Below are 17,613 nucleotides of genomic sequence, written 5' to 3'. Positions count from 1 at the left end.
CTGTCACTGTGGGGTCTGAGTCTTTGTCACTGTGGGGTCTGAGTCTCCTACAGAACCTGCATTTCCTCAGTGAGGTTTTTCACCACCATGGGGTCTGAGTCTCCTATAGAACCTGCATTTCCTCCAGGGAGGATTGTCTGAGTCTTCTACAGAACCTGTATATCCACAGTCACCACTGTGGGTTCTGAGTCTCCTGCAGAACCTGCATTTCCTCCAGGGAAGTTTGTCTGAGTCTCCTATAGAATGTGCATTTCCTCAGTGAGGTTTGTCACCACTGTGGGGTCTGAGTCTCCTGCAGAACCTGCATTTCCTCAGTGAAGTTTGTCACCACTGTGGGGTCTGAGTCTCCTGCAGAATGTGCATTTCCTCAGTGAGGTTTGTCACTGTGGGGTCTGGGTCTCCTACAGAACCTGCATTTCCTCTGATGAGGTTTGTCTGAGTCTCCTGCAGAACCTGCATTTCCTCAGTGAAGTTTGTCACCACCATGGGGTCTGAGTCTCTTATAGAACCTGCATTTCCTCAGTGAGGTTTGTCACTGTGGGGTCTGGGTCTCCTACAGAACCTGCATTTCCTCCAGTGAGGTTTGTCTGAGTCTCCTGCAGAGCCTGCATTTCCTCAGGTTCTGTTTGTCACCACCGTGGGCTCTCGCTGCACCCACCTTTGACAGTGAGGGTGCTGGTGGAGCTCTTGGCGGGCGCGCCGGCGTCGCTGGCCACCACCCTGAGCAGGTACTCGGGGATCCTCTCCCTGTCCAGCACGGCCGTGGAGGTGACCAGCCCGCTGGTGCTGTTGATGAGGAAATCCATGCGGGGCATGCCCACCTGCATGCGGTACGACACCTGCCCGTTGGGGCCCTCGTCCAGGTCGATGGCCACCACCTGGTGGGGAGAGGGAAACAGGAGCTTCTTTGAGCCAGGTCTTATGATAGCTCAGCTACCTCAGACGGCATAAAATCAGCAGGATGGCTTCTGTGGCAGTGTTGGAAACAAAAAGGTTTTAATAAAAGGCAAAATAACAAAATCCTTACAGAGAAAAACTGACTTAGGTGCAAGAGGCCTTCTTGCTCTTGGTAAAACACCTCACAAAAGCCATTAGTTTCTTTGTTCTCTTATTTTCCTAGCAACTTGCTCAGGCAGGACTTTTTTGCTCCTGTCCAATTGGCTCTCCTTACATTTGAGGTGAAGTCCCCAAGGTCCTATGAGGTGTCTTTTCACCTAATCAAGGAGAGAACCTTCTGGGCTTATTTACTTTTTAAGGGGACAAAAGATTGTTTTGTCACTCTGTCAACAGGGGGCCCATTCCTACAGGAGAGCACCCTGATCATCATCTCCTGGCCATGGAAGCCATGGTACAGAAATCCCAAGTGCCTTTGGCCCTGGGGATGCAGCGATGAAATGGCCTTGGAGGATCCTCCCTACCCGGAGTGAGCTCCATGGAGTAAAGATGCACAACCCCTTCTGCATCCCCCCTGTTTCACTGCTAGAGGATGGCAAAGAGAAGGAGATGGAGAGGATGGAGGAGGTAGAGAAGATGCAGAGAAGGGAGAGGATGCATTGCCAGCCTGCTTTGACAGCTCCCAGGTGAGGAATGGCATCAGTGGGACACGCTCACCTGGACACGCTCACCTTCTGCATCCCCCCTGTTCCACTGCTAGAGGATGGCAAAGAGAAGGAGATGGAGAGGATGGAGGAGATGGAGAAGATGCAGAGAAGGGAGAGGATGTGTTGCTTTGCAGAAGCCTGCTTTGCAGAAGCCATGGCAGCAGCTCCCAGCTGGGGAATGGCATCAGTGGGACACGCTCACCTGGACACGCTCACCTTCTGCATCCCCCCTGTTCCACTGCTAGAGGATGGCAAAGAGAAGGAGATGGAGAGGATGGAGGAGGTAGAGAAGATGCAGAGAAGGGAGAGGATGCATTGCCAGCCTGCTTTGACAGCTCCCAGGTGGGGAATGGCATCAGTGGGACACGCTCACCTGGAAGACAGAGGAGCCCGCAGGGAGCCCCTCGGCGATCTCAGCAACGAAGGGCAGGTTTTGGAAAGTGGGGTCGTTGTCGTTCAGGTCCAGCAGGTTGACAAAAACTGTGGCACTGCTGGTGGCTCTCAGGGGTGGCCTCCCACCTGCAGAGGCCAGGAATGGGGTCTCAAGGTTAACGCTTGAGCTGCTTCCACCCCTTTCCCCTAAAAAGGAGCCCTCACCCGCCATGCAGACAGCAGTGCAGGATGGGGGGATGGCCCTGATTTGTCATGAGTGATCTGCCACCAATGGACACTCAGAATTCCAGAACGGTTTGGGTTGGAAGGGACTTTACAGATAATCTAATTCCAACCCTCTGGGACACCTTCCACTATCCCAGTGCTCCAAGCCCCTTCCAATCTGTCCTGGGACACTTTCAGGGTTAGAGCAGACACAGCTTCTCTGGGCAGCCTGTTCCACCACCTTCTTAGTAAAGAATTTCCTCCCAACATCTAATATCCATTTCTCCTCTTTCGGTTTAAAACCATCCCCCTTTGTCCTGAAAAGAAAGAATTATCTTTGTATATCTATCTTTTTCCCTATGAAAAGTTTCCCTATGGCAATATTTCCAGAGAAAAACCCATCAGCTCTGCTTCCCTCACCTGCTCAATTGATTTTCTGGGATGCCAATGGTGCAGGGCTGCGGGGGAGGGAGAGTTCCTGCCTCTCAGGCTCATTCTCAGGGCTGCTACATGAATGACTGCACTCACACTCTGAGCTTGTTTTAGCAGCAGGTTTAAAGCTACTCCCATTTTTTTCACCTCAGAAACACTCCCGCTCAAAACAGTAGAGAAGAAAACAGAAGAGACTTTGCCATAAGGGCAAAATCAGGCTGGGGAAGTGTTGAAGATTGCAATGCAAGTTGTTTTCCATTCCCATCTGTATGGCAGATTATCTTTGTCAAGTGGGCAGTTTGCCTGATCTCTCTCTTTGAGTGACCACATTCACACCTCCCTGGGAGGGGACATCTGCTGATAGCAGCTATTGAATGTCCCTGCATGGCTGATAAGAACTACAGCATCCCATTGGAAGATGTGAGCCCAGAGGGAGGAGCCAAGCATTGCTACCCAGATATAATCCAGAGGTTTGGAGACACCAGCACGGCTTTCTCCATGGGATTCCCCAGAGGAACAGCAGCTGCCTCTCCTGCCACTGGATCTTCAGAGACAGAATCCATCCTTCTCTACAGGACCCCCCTTGCTCCAACAGAACCACCCCTGACACTGCAGGAGGGCTGAGCCACAATTCCAATGGGACTGCTGCCAACACCCTGACCCACAGGGTGTCAGGCTGGGTTCTGACTCTGTCAGTGTTGTTCTAGTGTACTGCATTGTTTATTTTATCCTTTTATTTTTTTCCTTCCCTATTAAAGAACTGTTATTTCCTGTTCCCATATTTTTGCCTGAGAGCCCCTTAATTTAAAATTCATAGCAATTCGGAGGGGTGGGGAGGGTTTACATTCTCCATTTCAGGGGAGGGTCCTGCCTTCCTTAGCAGACTCCTGGCTTTCCAAACCAAGACAGGAAGGTTCAGCTGGGCAGTGAGAACACCCAGTGTGGGATGGAGGCTCACAGTCAGTGACGGACACCACGATCCTGCGCATGAGCTGGGCCTCCTGGGCGTTGGGGTTCTCCCGGTCCAGCAGCACGCCCGAGGTGCGGATCTTGCCCGTGGTGCTGTTGAGGGTGTAGAACTTGTTGGGAGGCCGGATGCTGTACACCACCGTGCCATTCTCCCCCAGGTCTGGGTCCACAGCCACCACCTGCCACAGGGGAACAGCACAAAATTACAGGAGAGCGCTGGGAATTCACTCCCATGGGGAGTCCCCATGGGGATTTGCTGCTGTTGAGCTTGGCCTCTCTGCACCAGCAGCACAAAGGAGTTCTCCCTCCATCCAGCTCTGTGTTTTCATGACATTTGCAGGGATTTTGCACCCTCGAGACCTCTGCTGTGGTGTTAAATCTCCCCAAAATTGGCCTGTGAGCACAGGAGGTAATGGCATGACAAGATACAAAAGCGCAGCAATCAAACTGGATTTTTCCTCCTTTGGAATAAAACCAGCTAAAAAATGAGGACCCTTTGGAAAAATAAAATAAATGGGACAAAGAGGCACGCTGAGGAACTTGTGCTGCCACATCAGGAATAATTCCTTGGCGGAGTTCTCCTCCACGCCAGATATTTTGTGCTTTATTGCTCTCCCTGTGACCTTTTTAATTACAGGGGACATTTACATTAACAAACACCCCAATTTCACTGCCCTCATAACTTCCCCAGCTCCTGCTGCTCGTCCCGCAGCTGAATTTACATCGGATCAGTGACAAAACAATTATTTTCCCAGCAACTAATTGGGTTGTCAAAGGCAAGATGACTTCAAGCTGGCACTGAGCAGCAGGGCTGAAGGAGAGAAAACCACTGTGCTCTGGCTCGGGCAGCACTGCCAGACCCTTCTCCCCCTTCAAAAAAATCCTTTTTTTTCCCATTTTTTGCAGCCTTCCTCCTTATATGATTTTGTGGATTCTCTTCACTTTTCCCTCATTTATTTTCCATTTTGTTCCTGTCATTTTTCTCTCGGCGTGATGGAATAGAAGCCTCCCCCTCTTCTCCTCTTTTATTTCACCAGAGGGACTTGAAAGGCTGTAAATCAAAGTCTCTCAGAGAGGTCCTTGAAGGAGGTCGCAGGCGAGGCTAAGAAAAGGAGGATTTGGCCAAAATCCACACAATTTGGAGAGGAAAAAAAAAATATCCCAAGGAGGGAGAAGAAACAGAGGGGATGGTCAGCAGCAGGGAGGAGGCTCAGGAGTAAGGTTTTAAATGGAATTAAAGATGGTGCTGGACTGAAGGTGACACTGGTGACACTGGTTTGAAGGTGACCCCCTGCTCCAGGCAAGCCTTGGGTGCAGCCACCACCCTGCCTGACACGTACCGTGGTGACATCCGAGTTGGGGGGCGTCATTTCCACCAGGTTGATGAAGTACGGCTCGTCCTTCCAGGTGGGGTAGTTGTCATTGATGTCCAGCAGCGTGATGTTCACCTGTGGGAGAGCAAGGAAGCACAGCTGCTGCAGGTTCCTGAGGCGTGGGATGTCCCCTGGGTGGACCCAATGTGTGTTTCAGGCTGTGGCAGAGCCACCATCCCTCAGGGCATTTAATAGTTGTGGCACTTGGGGACACGGGTTAGTGCAGTGCTGAGGGAATGGCTGGACCTGATCCTCCTAGAGATTTTTTCCAACCTGCATTATTCTATGGTTTTGTGATGCTGTGTTCACCCTCTGGAGGGAAAACCTGCAAAAATAAAATCAACATCCTGCAATTTTGCAGCCCTTGGGCATAGCTGAACTGGGTTTTGTTTGTATTTGTCACGGTTAAGAACAACCACAGGGCACAAGGTGCCTCTTCAAACAGAGGGATGAAAATCAGTGGGGGAGAGGATGCAGTGAGAATGTGGCAGGAAAGGAAGGAAAAATCTGAGTGGCTGGTAAAAACCAACAGAAAAACCCCCAGAATAAATGAGAAATCAGGAGAGGGTACAGTACACAGGGGTGAGAGGTGTGAAGACAAGAGCAGGGGTGAGGATGGTGCCCTGAAGTGTGAACTGTTTTCATTTTCCTGTGACAAATGGCATCCCAGGGACAGCAGCAGCGAGCCTGTGGGATGCATCTGGCTGCCTGGGAGTCTCTCACCACCCATTTCTCCCCAGCCCCTGGGGCTCTGCGGGTGTCTGAAGGAAAGGGCTGCAGCTCCAGGGCAGCCCCCAGCCCTCAGCAGGTCCTAGTGGAGCTTTTCCTGGGATCCTCTGTGCTCCCATTGCTCTGTGTCCCGCTGTCACACCAGGCTGAGCTGCTGGTGCCACCCCGCGGTAGAAGAGGCCACTCTGGACACCACAGCCTCCAGGGACAAGCCAAGGCACCGCCGTGGTCCCTGGGGAAGATTGCTGACCCACCCCTCCTCCGAGCAGCTCATGTGCTTTACATCACCTGGGGACCTTGCAAGGCCCCTGACTGCAGCTTTATTTCTGATCCAAAATTATTATTTTGTTGATATCCCAGCAGAAAATTTACTCTGCTGCCCTAGTCTCACTGAGTTTTAATATTCTTTAATTTTTTAGGCACCTTTTCTCCCCTTGTTTTGCCTTTTAACAAGGCTATTTGGAGAACACAATCCCATCTGGAGCCCCAGAGGAGATCTCAGCACTGCATAGTCCATGCTGGTGCCCAGCCAAGGCCACCACATGTCTCTGGGAGGTTCCATAGGGAGCTTCCAGTCTGCTACCACAGACTTCCTGATGGACAATTATTTTAGGGCTATTCCTCAGCACAACCACAATTTTTTCTGCATCCCCTGTGTTCTGTGGGATATCCATCCCTCCTGCAACCCAAATGAGCAGGAGCATCCAAATGAATGAAATGTCCAAAGAAATGTGATGCCATGAGCAGTGAGAGAGAAAATAATGGAATAGTTAAGGTTGGAAAAGAGCTTTAAGGTCATCAAGGCTGGATCCTTGGCTTTTGATCTCCTGGTATTTCCTGTTGGCTTGGCCAACAATGGGGTTCCTTGAGGCCTGAGAAGGGCAAGGCAAAGTACAAGGCTTCAATGTGCAGCTCCTCCAGAACCTTCCCAGGAGCACAGGCATTCCAGACTGGCTGGAAACCCTGGACCCATGTGAACAGACTAAGGAATAATCACATGTACCTGCAGGCTCTCCAAGTGAGCCCCTTCTGGAGAGGAACAAAGGGAGCCGAACAAAGGGAGAGTTCTGCAGGTGAAATAGGACTCATTACCACATCCACAGGCTCTGGGAAGTCAAGTGCCTCCTGTATGAGTGGTTTTCCAGGAAAGCAATCTGATTTCAAGGTCTGCACCACTTGGACAGTCATTTTGGGAGCCGCAGCAGGGGTGGCGCGGAGGGCAGGAACCATTGTGTGCTCTTCACACAGCAAAAGTAAAACACTGCAGCTCTCCACAGTCCCAGGTGGGCACCAGTGGCTCAGGGAGATGGGAATTCTTCCCACACTCACCATAGCAATGCCTGTCTTCTGGTGGTGCCCCACACCTCCATCCACTGCCCGAACAATGAGGATGTACTCGGATTTGGCCTCCCGGTCCAGCAACGAGGTTGTGGTGATTTCTCCTGCAGCCACAGGAGATGACAAGGTTAAAAAAGAAACAGTTAAAACCAAGGTCAGGACAGCCCACAAATGGGCCCTTTTTTTTGGATCCAAATAGATGGAGCTTGGCAGCTTCTGAACTAACAGGAACTTTCCCAGCCAAGCCCTTCCTCAGGGTGAGGAGCTGAGTTTCCACGGATGCCTCTGCTGAAGCTCTCAGGCTGAGTGAGCAAATGGTGGGGCCTGAAATCTGCTGAATCCCTCAAACTGTGGGACTCCTAAGCAGGCTGATTGAGGGAGAGGAGGGAAGGGTGGGTGTGACTGTGTTCACAGGGGTCTGAGGATGAGGGAAGAGACGAGGATCTGACCTAATATTTCAGAAGGATTGATTTATTATTTTATGATATAAATTATATTAAAACTATACTAAAAGAATAGAAGAAAGGATTTCATGAGAAGGCTAGCTAAGAATAGAAAAAGAAAGAATGATAACAAAGGCTTGTGTGTCAGACAGAGAGTCCAAGCCAGTTGACTGTGATTGGCCATTAATTAGAAACAACCACATGAGCCCAATCCCAGATGCACCTGTTGCATTCCACAGCAGCAGATAACCATTGGTTACATTTTGTTCCTGAGGCCTCTCAGCTTCTCAGGAGGAAAAATCCTAAGGAAAGGATTTTCCATAAAAGATGTCTGTGACAGGTGGGGTGAAAGAGGGAACTGAAAGGAAAGGGGCAGAGCAGGCGCAGAGGCTCACCTGAGCGAGCATTGATGCGAAAATGCGAGGAGCCCTCCAGGGAGTAGATGATTGACTCCTGCCCGTACTCCCTGGAGCGGTCCATGTCCGTGGCATTGAGAAACAGCACCGTGGCTCCTGGGGGGAGGCAGAAATGAGGATTGCCATGAGCCAGAAGTGCCCCCACACTGCTCCTGCAGGCCACCCAGACAAGGGGTCCCTTCTCGTGCACATGCACAAAGTGGCCAAACCCCCAGGCCCCACAGCTATGAGACTTTACCTCCCCAAAAGGCATCACCCACCCCATTCAGGGCCCTCCTGGGAGCCCAGAGAGGGAGCAGGCATGTGCCCTGTACCTGCCATAATGTCCTCCATGATGGTTATCACGTAGGAGGGCTTGCTGAACGTGGGGGGATTGTCGTTTTCATCCTGAAGCAAAGAGAAGGTCGAGAGGCTGGTTGGGAAAAAGGCAAAATGGTCAAGCAGCTGCAAGAGTCTGGTATGGGGGTGCTCCTGGGTGGCTGCATCTCAAGGTGTGACCAGTTTAGGATGCCAGGAAGGGGAAGGTGGCTCTGGGGAGGAGGCATGGGGGGCTGAGCACGGGGTTTCACTGTGGAGGCAGCTGAGGCTGAGGTGAGATGATTGCTGAGGTGACTCTGCTGGCCCTGCACTGGGGATGGTACCAACCACCCCATCACCTCATCACCCAGCACAGGGCTGAGGAACCACCACCACTGACAGAGGAGCATCTTCTGAGCTGCTCCTGACTCTACCACAAGCCTGGGAAGCCTCAGGCACCACATGAAGCATTGGGCCTGATCCTCCCTCCCTGAGCAGCACAGGAGTGGCTCAGTGTTCCAGGCATCCTGGCCACAAGGGCATGAAGCAAACTGGACTGGCCAGGGGAGCTGCTGAGCTGCTTTTTTGTCTTCCTTCCAGAGGAGGAATGTTGTTGGTAGAGGGCACAGAGGGCAGCCATAGCATTTTTTGGGGGAGAAGTTGGTTTGCATCCTGATGTGCTCCCTCCAAGCCTGTGTTTGCCATCCTGGAGAAACCAGGCAGGAGCAGTCACAACATCCCTTAAAACAGATTTTGGACTGGTTTAAAGCTCCCCCAGGGGGCTTTAAATGCTGTTTAAACATGGTTAAGAATCTGCCTTAAATGAACCAAACCCAGCTGCCTATGGAGGAAGGACGGAGCTGCCAGGACATTAAAACACTGTTTTGGACCTCTCCATTTCCCTGGGGCTGCCCTGGAGACTGATTTCTACCTGGAGACCGATTTCTACCTGGAGACCATGGATGGACCTGCAGGCTCAGCTGCTCCTGCTGCCACCCACCCTGAGATTTGAAGCAATTTCACGTGCCAACGATGCCCATCGTGCTGCAATTAAATTGGCAGCCCCTGCTTTAGTTTCTGTAAGCAGGTGGTCTTTAATCAGCCTTTGAGGCACTCAGCTTTGCTGGTGCCTCCTCTGAGGGTAATGAGGAGCTTGTTGCCTCTCCTGGTGATGTCCTCACCATCCCTCCTCCTCCTCCTTCTCCTTCCAGGGATCAGTGGGGCTCATCCAGGAGGCCTGGCCAGGTTAAAGGCGACGGAGAGGCTGAGTGCAGCTGGATGGGGCTGAGCTGGGGCTCCAGCTGGGTGGACAGGAGCCAGAGCAGATGCTGTGTGGTGTCATTAATGTTCCTGAGATCATCAGGCCGTGCTCAGCAAGGCCACGGCCCGGCAAGCCCAGTCCCAAGGAGGCAGGGTTTACTTCTGGCTGGCTCTCCAGCTGGCCAGAGCTGGCCTGCACCTGCCTTCTGCTGGAGAAGGACATTTCCCACTTCAGCCACAGGAGCTGCAAAGCTCCCCAAGGCACCTGCAGCGATGGCAGACAGAGCCCAGCACTCTTCCACTCCCACAGAGGACAATATATCCACCTAACCAGCCAAAACCAGCTTCCTGTGTTCTCCTGACCCTCAGCCTTCCTCCCTACAACCTCACCCTCAGACAGCTACTGTATGATAGAATTGAGAATAGATTGAGTTGGAAGGGACACTAAAGCTCAGACAGTTCTCACCCCCTGCCATGGGCAGGGACACTTTCCACTGTCCCAGGTCACTCCCAGCCCCATCCAACCTGGCCTTGGACACTGCCAGGGACCCAGGGACAGCCACAGCTCCTCTGTGCCAGGGTGTCACCACTCTCACAGGGAGGAATTTCCTCCCAATATCCAACCTAAACCCCCCCTCTCCTCCAGTGTGAAGCTGATCCTCTTTGTCCCATCACTCCAGGCCATCTCCAAGGATGCTGAGAGTGGCTGATGCTCACCCCAAGCACTCAGCCCCTCTCCTGCAGGCACAGGCACGCCGTGAGCCACTGGCTCATCACCCTGAGGAGGGTGTCAGTGGCAGGGAGTGAGGCAGAAACTTATTAGCAGTGCTGTTTCCTGGGATCCTGGCGCCGCGCGCGCTGTTAGTTCTGACTCGGCGGCTGCTCTACAAAAGCGTATTGTCCCCTAATGGGAAATCTACAAGGCGAGTTTGACTTCTTTATTAAAAACCAACAACCAAAGGATGAAAAAAAATCACCTCCCTCCTCACTCGCTCTGCTTCTGCCTTCTCACAGCTCTCGTTCCTCAAGTGCTGTCACAAAACACTTCCCCCTCATTTTCTTCCTAGTTTTTGGCTTTTATTTCTTTTCTTTTTCCAGCTGAGAGAAATTCCCTTTGGTGGAGAGCGGGAAAAGTGACAGCTACTTAAACCCTGCCAGCGTACAGACCCCACCCGGGGAGATGACCCACTGAAGTGTGGTCCTGAAAAAGAGGTGTTTATGCTGTCGAAAGCCCAGTGTGGGAAGGATGTATTTAACCACTGCTAACTCCCTGGGCACTGCCTTGTTCCCCCTCTCTCGAGCACGGTGAGGGATCTGAAGGAGAGATGTGCTCATGGGACTTCATTCCCATCTTACAGCATCGCTGGCTTTATCTCCTTCCCCTCCCCAGAGTGACGCTGCCGCCAGCCTGGCAGAGATCCCACAGCTGCGAGACTGACATGTTATCAACCAAACTGTCTCCATCACTGACACCTCCCTGCAGACACCCTCAAACCACAATGTGCCTCAAAGTGACACGCTGATCTGATCTTCCTGAGGAACGCTGTGCCTCTTTGAGTCTGCCAGCAGAAACCCCTCCTCCAGAGGGATTTCCACACCACTCCTCACCCCGTGGTTAGCTGTGGCACGAGACACGTGTAACAGGAATCCACACATCCTCCATGGGGTGGGGCAGCCTTGATGGGTTGTTGATGACTTAATAGCACTGCTATGGAGCAATTTCAGGGAGAGCACGGTGGGAATGCACTTACAAACACCTCGATGGTGACGGGGACGGTGCTGTTGAGCGGCGGGTTGCCAGCGTCCTTGGCCATCACCGTCAGGTAGATGACCCCGTTGGGCACCTGCTCGTAGTCCAGGGGGTGGTTCACGCTGATCACTGCAAGGATGCACAGTGGAGGGGTCAGGGCAGCAGGATGGGGCAGGCTCAGGGTGCCCCTGGGGTGCCAGGACCAGCACCTACCTCCGTACCCTTCCGACACCGTGATGTCGAAGTATTCACGGAAGGCAGACGCCTGCACGATGCTGTAGGAGATCTGATTGTTTGGAGGGGAGTCCTCATCAGATGCCTAGGGTGTGAGCAGAGGGAACACATGGGCATGGGAGCTGTGCCAGGGAGAGATGAGGGGATGAGAGGTGCAGGCTGGAAAAGTGATGGAGGGAGCTGTGCCCATCAGGGGCCCTGAGGGGATCTGTGAATCATTCTCCTCTTGCCTGCTTCTTTCATGCAAGAAGGAAACTGGTTGTTGGGACCTGCTTTGGAAGGTGTCTGTTACAGCCGTCACAGGAACCGATCATTTTAAACTGACAGAGGGGGGGTTTGATTAGATATTAGGTAGAAATTCTCCCCTGTCAGGGTGGTGAGGCCTTGGCACAGAGAAGACGTGGCTGCCCCATCCCTGGAAGTGTCCAAGGCCAGGCTGAATGGGGCTTGGAGCAACCTGGTCCAGTGGAAGGTGCTCCTGGCCATGGCAGGGCGTTGGAACTGTCTGAGCTCTAGGCTCCCTTGCAACCCCAACCATCCTGTGATTCTAACCCACTCCCGTGTCCCTCCTGCCCGTCCCAAGCGGAGGAGCCACGGCAGTGCCTCACCCGGAGCCGGACCACCTGGCTGACAGAGGGCTCGTTCTCCCGCAGGGCCCCCAGGTAGGCCTCCTTCTGGAAGGTGGGGACATTGTCATTGACGTCCAGGACGTTGATCCTGACGCGCCCCGTGGTCTCCTCCCCGCCGCCGTCGCGGGCGATGACGGTCAGGGTGTAGCGCTGCGTGCTCTCAAAGTCCAGCCGAGCTGTCAGCACGATCACACCCGTGTCCTTGTCCAGGGAGAAGCTGGGGGCACAGCAAAGGAAGGGGAAAAAGCCTTGGTGACCACACACTGGAGAGATGTATTGACGGCAGGGGCTATTTACAGACCACAAACGGGACAGGGCTGCTGGGAACGTGCCTTGAGCTGTTTTTATTTTTCAGCATCACTCTCATTCCATGGTTATGACAATGGGAAGATGCCACCAGCTCACATCCCAGGCAGCAGACCAAGAACTTAATGTTACAACTTACTTTAAAAGCTTCTTGACCAATCACACAAAGCAAAAGCACATTGACAGTGGTTCTATCCAATCACCGTAAGCACAAGTACCTTTGGTTAAAACAATGCTTGCTTATTTCAAATACAATACCTACTTGTAAGCCTTAAAACACAACACACAGAGCTCCATTATTAAGCTTTAACCTTCCTAATATCTTGCTAGATAAACTTTTCTGTAGCTTAGAGAGTTATTATAGCCAAGCATTAATACACAGATCATTGTTCTATTTGTCCTTGCTTTTCTACAGTTTGAATAATTTTTTCTGCTGAGCAATCTCATGGCTGCTGCTCAGCTCCAATCACAGTTCTGCTGCCTCTGGGGCCTGCATTTTGCAGCTTTCCCAAAACCCTCTGATTTTGTAGATTCCCACAAGATGGAGAGGCAGCAGCCTGACAGAGTGAAGTTCACAACTGTTTTCTGCGGGGTGTTAGGTCCCAGAGCACCTCCAAGAGCTCCACACAGCTGAGCAGTGAGCAACCCTCAGTGCTGCTCCACAGGCAGAGAAAAGGGGTGCAGAGGCCCCCAGATCCATTCTTCTGGGCAGCCCATGTGTTTTCCCCAAGTTTCCACCACTGTTGGAGCTCAGTACATCCCTCTGGGTGTCCAGAGTTGCTGAGGACCCCGCCGGGGGGCTCAGAGACCCTGGCACACAGCCCAGAACACCTGAGGAATTGATTTTGACCCCTAGAGCAAGTTGCCAGCTTTGTATGAGGACCTGAAAGTCACAGAGGTTTGAATAGTGTGATAACAAAATGATCACAGGGTGAAAATGTCGATTTTAGGATTTTTGGTATGGGGGTTATGGGGACAAGATGGAGGAACTTGGGCGTGTCCAGCCTTTCTTCTTCTTGTTCTCCATTTTCTGCAGTGATGCTGGCACTTTGGGATTGGTTTAGAGTAGAAGTGCACTGTCTAATATGGGTGATAGGTATTGGGAATTCAGTGTAAATATGTTATAACTGGTTTGTAGTATAAAAGGACAATACCGCCCCGGGGGCGGTCAGAGTGCCTGTGGCTGCCCTGCTGAGCAGATCTCAGCTGGGCAGAAAGAAAATTTTACAGATAAGAATTAATAAACAACCTCAAGAGCAAAAACTGAAGAGTCCAGACTCGTTCTCCAGTTGTGTGGGCCGAAGCAGAGACATCCTGCACATCTCAGGGCAGCAATTATCAACAGCAACCCAAGACACCACAGCTGTTGCTCCAGGGGTGACAATTCACTGTGAAACCATTTACTGGTCTCAAGCAGTGCTGGTGGTGCCTGCAGGTCCCACCTTGGCAAAGCAATCAAACATGTTGAGCATCGGGCATTGCTGAGCTCACACCTCTGGGAGACAGCACACACTGGGGATCATAGGGCATCTCACAGGTAGGACATAACCAGTGCCTTTAATTGCACTGTGGGATTAGAAGAGGATTTTGGGGGGTCAAACTCCTGCCAGTCAGTCCCACTCACCGGTCAGGGTCATCGCTGAAGAAATAACTGACTTTCCCATACGTGCCCACATCGTTGTCAGTTGCCTGGAAAACATGAAATGTAATTAATAAAGGAAGGTATTTATGGAAATGCTGCATTGGACACACCTCTGCAGAGCTGGTGTGCTGCCATGTATCCCTCAAGAGCTGCAGGGCAGGGGCTGTTTGCACTCCCCTGCTCATCCCTGACTCCCAGCCTGCTCTAGCTAAGAGCCCTCCATCAACATCACTCCCAACACCTTTGTAAGTGGGAAATGCTACACCTACTCACTTTCCCTGACACACCAAGCCAACCTGGGAAGCACACCTGAAATAAAAGTCCCCATGGATAATTCCTGAGGGCCACCCTTCCTGTCCTCACTGGGACTCTGCAGCCTCAGCTCATATCCTTCCCTGTGCATTCTAGAGCTGTGTTGGGCTTGCTGGGCCTGGTTTTTGGTAGCAGGGGGCCACAGAGATGAGAAGCTGCTGTGAGAAGCTGCTGGAAGCTTCCACCATGTCCAGCAGAGGCAATCCCTGATGGCTCTGAAGATGGACATGCTGCTGGCCAAGGCTGGGCCAATTAGAGATGATGGTAACGCCTCTGTGATGACAAATTTTAGAAGAAAAGCAGCTGGATAAGGCTGTGCTCCAGTGGGGGACCCAGTGGAGAGAAGGGCCCTGCTCCAAGGCTGGAGCAGCCTGTCCTTGGAGGACTGCACCCCATGGAAGAGTGACCCATGTCCCAGCAGTTTTGGGGTGACGTGTGTCCCTGGGAGGGTCTCAGGTTGCAGCAGGTGTGGTAGGAGTGCTGCTCAGGAGATTTGGACCCATGCTGGGGAAGTTCACAGAGAACTCCCATGGGAGGGACCCCATGGTCTCACAGGGGAAGGACTCCTCTCCCTGAGCCAAGCAGAAGAAAACCTTGAGTGATGAACTGCCCCAAACCCCCACATCCTGTCCCTGCACTGTCAGTGGGAAGGAGGGAAGAAAAGGTGTTTTTTAAGGGCTTATTTTACTTCTCATTATCCTCCTGTGATTTTCTTAATAATAAGCTCACTTTGTACCTGCCCCTGGAGTGTTTTCTCCCAGTCCTTGACTCATGAACCCTTTGTTAATTTTATTTTTCTCTCCTCTGCCCAGCTGTGGCAGGGGAAGGTGAATGAGTGGCTTTTGTGGGTGCCAGTGTCAAACCATAACAAAAGTAGAGGAATAAAAACCTATTGCACTCCAGAATGGCCCCCTAGGTTAAAATACAGATCTGCAAAAGCAAGGAATAGTGATTTTGGTCTTGCTTTCCACAAGAACAGCCCTTCTGGGGGTGCAATCTGCTGCATTCCCATGGATGGAGTGGCTTGGGATGCATCTACTCCACGGCAGCTGCTGGAGCTGGAGCAGGCTGGTCACGGCTAAATGACCAACACCTTCTGGGGAAGGTGTTCACAACTCACTGTGTCAGCTCTGGATGAGCAAAGCAAGATTTATTTGTGTTTCAAAGTCTTTGCTCTAATGAATACATAAAATATGCATGAGTGGCAGCAGGAAAAATGAGCAGAAAATTTTATTTTTAGGTGAGGAAAGCGGAATGCAATCCCCAAAATATCCTTTTTCTCCCCCAGTATATTTTCTAAATTGAGTCCTGTCTGGATTACTTAGAGACCAACAGGTCTGTGAGGAAGCAGGGTCAAAGACACATTTTATGTCCAGATACCAGAAAAAGGCTGTATTTTAGGAGTGGCATGGAGCACAGCCTGTTCCTGAAACCTTCCTGATTTATCCATGGCCTTGATTACCCTTGGCAGCAGAGCAGGAGCTTGAGCACAGCTTTACCCCCATGTGCTGCTCCCCTGCCACACCACGGGCTGACAGAGAGCAAAAGGCAGGAAAACCAGACAGGATTATTTAAGTTTTCCTCCCCAAACACTTTCCCAGGCTGAGAAGTGAACTCCTGCTGCTTGGTGCCATCTGAAGGGTGCTCTGGAGGATCCAGCCTTCCAGACCTACTGATTCTGCTGATTTTCCTCTCCACTGCTGCGATGCGATTTCCTTTCTGTGGGTATTGGAATTGTGCTGGGTAAAATGGAACAAATCTGTGGAAATCTGCCTGGAGAGATGCCCAGAGAGCGAGCAGCACCCACTCCTGGGGGACAGGACCCTCTGGGATCCACCTTCCCTCCCAGAGGACATCCATGGAGGTGCTCCATCCCAGGCAGAGCGTGGCAACTCTTCCATATGGAAGCACTTGGGGAGAAGGGGGGGTCACCCCACCATCTTCCTACACCAGCATCCTTCAGCCAACTCATTCTGGGGTTAATCCCCATCCTAACACCTGCCCCCAGCCCCTTTTTTGGGTCCTCTCTCCCCAAAATCCTTGAGCTTTTCCAGCACACTCAGCACTGCCAGCCTTCAACCTCCAGCCAGGATTTTTTCCTATCCATTACTTCTGTGCCCACAACTGCTGTGAATCCCTCAGTTCCATTCATTCCTAAGTGGCAGAGCCCAGAAAAGCATTTTCCATGCACCTGGATGGGTTGGTGATGAGATAATGATTTACAGGGGGTCTGACAGTCCCAGAAAGCACGGGCAAAACGAATTCCCTTCATTTGGCCCCATACAATTGCACTCCTAAGTGCTTATTGCAGTGACAGACAACACTGGGAAAAGTGTAATTTTCTTCTGACGAGGGAAAAAAAAAAAAAGAAAAGATAGGGAAGGAGGAAGGTTAAAAGAAGGTTAGCAAGGAGGGAATGGGAGCCCTGGGGAGAGGGGAGCCAGGAGGGTGGTTGGACCACAAGCTGTGATGACATCAAAAGTGCCAGTGAGGCAAAAAGCCCCTCTGCTGAGGAGCCAGGAGGATGGGCAGCCTGACTCTGCCCCATCCACCACCTCAGCAGCCAGGCTAATTAATGTCCCTGATTTACACCGGGGAGGTGGAAGGTGAGGCTGCCTGGATGGCTTTCCTGGCAACTGAACATCGTGGAGATAATGCTGGGCAATGGAGCAGGTTAGTTGAGCGTGACAGGGAACATGCTAAAAAAAAGCCAAACCACGCACGCTCAGCATATTTAATTTGGGATCTTCACCTGTTTCTGCATTACCAAGCTTTTTCCCCTCTAAGGGTAAAAAAGGATGCTCAGCTGCTCAAGCCCCTGGGGAGGCAACACACACTCCCTTTGAGGGCTGTGAGGGAGCACACGCCTGCAGAACACCCCAAATCCCACCGAGCTGTCAGCAATCCCAGGGTGCCAGCTGTTTTCCTGTGGCTTTTCCCAGTCACTGACTCGTTTTCCCCCCCAGCATGCAAGCATCCATCCCCACAGCCTGGGGAGGAAAGGCATCTGGCTGGAAGTTTCTCGGGGTTCCACCTGGAGAAGCAATCAAATGGCTTTTACGGCTCTCCTCTCCTGCCCGGAATATTAAAGCAGGATTTGCCCACTGGAGCCTGCAAAAGGGCAGGAGGAAAACGCAGGTCCACATCTGTACTTTTATGAGCTGTCACCAGCACAGACCATTTCTAAAAAAAAAAAAAAAAAAAATCCCACGTTTGTGCAGCTAAACTCTGGGAGAGTGGCAAGAAGAGGGAGCCTGGATAACCCAAAGGATTAATTTACTGAGC

The 17,613-nt window shown here is 51.8% G+C and overlaps 1 protein-coding gene across 1 annotated transcript in view; it reads right to left on the bottom strand.

The window, feature by feature from the left end:
* The window catches only part of CDH23 (cadherin related 23), a 226,030-nt gene that overhangs the window by 60,729 nt on the left and 147,688 nt on the right, over positions 1-17,613 (bottom strand). Inside the window, exons 14-24 of the mRNA XM_077183497.1 lie at positions 13,999-14,063; positions 12,048-12,285; positions 11,419-11,524; positions 11,207-11,334; positions 8,213-8,285; positions 7,878-7,994; positions 7,031-7,143; positions 4,940-5,047; positions 3,589-3,778; positions 1,975-2,120; positions 659-878 (exon numbers count right to left, since the gene is read on the bottom strand). Of these exons, the coding sequence (XP_077039612.1) occupies positions 659-878; positions 1,975-2,120; positions 3,589-3,778; positions 4,940-5,047; positions 7,031-7,143; positions 7,878-7,994; positions 8,213-8,285; positions 11,207-11,334; positions 11,419-11,524; positions 12,048-12,285; positions 13,999-14,063 (1,504 nt within the window). The remainder of the gene's footprint in view (positions 1-658; positions 879-1,974; positions 2,121-3,588; positions 3,779-4,939; positions 5,048-7,030; positions 7,144-7,877; positions 7,995-8,212; positions 8,286-11,206; positions 11,335-11,418; positions 11,525-12,047; positions 12,286-13,998; positions 14,064-17,613) is intronic.

The sequence above is a fragment of the Agelaius phoeniceus genome, chromosome 9 (genome assembly GCF_051311805.1).
Source record: "Agelaius phoeniceus isolate bAgePho1 chromosome 9, bAgePho1.hap1, whole genome shotgun sequence".
Taxonomy (NCBI): Eukaryota; Metazoa; Chordata; class Aves; order Passeriformes; family Icteridae; genus Agelaius; species Agelaius phoeniceus.
The sequence above is the reverse complement of the archived record's forward strand: the minus strand, read 5'-3'. Positions and strand labels throughout refer to the sequence as shown.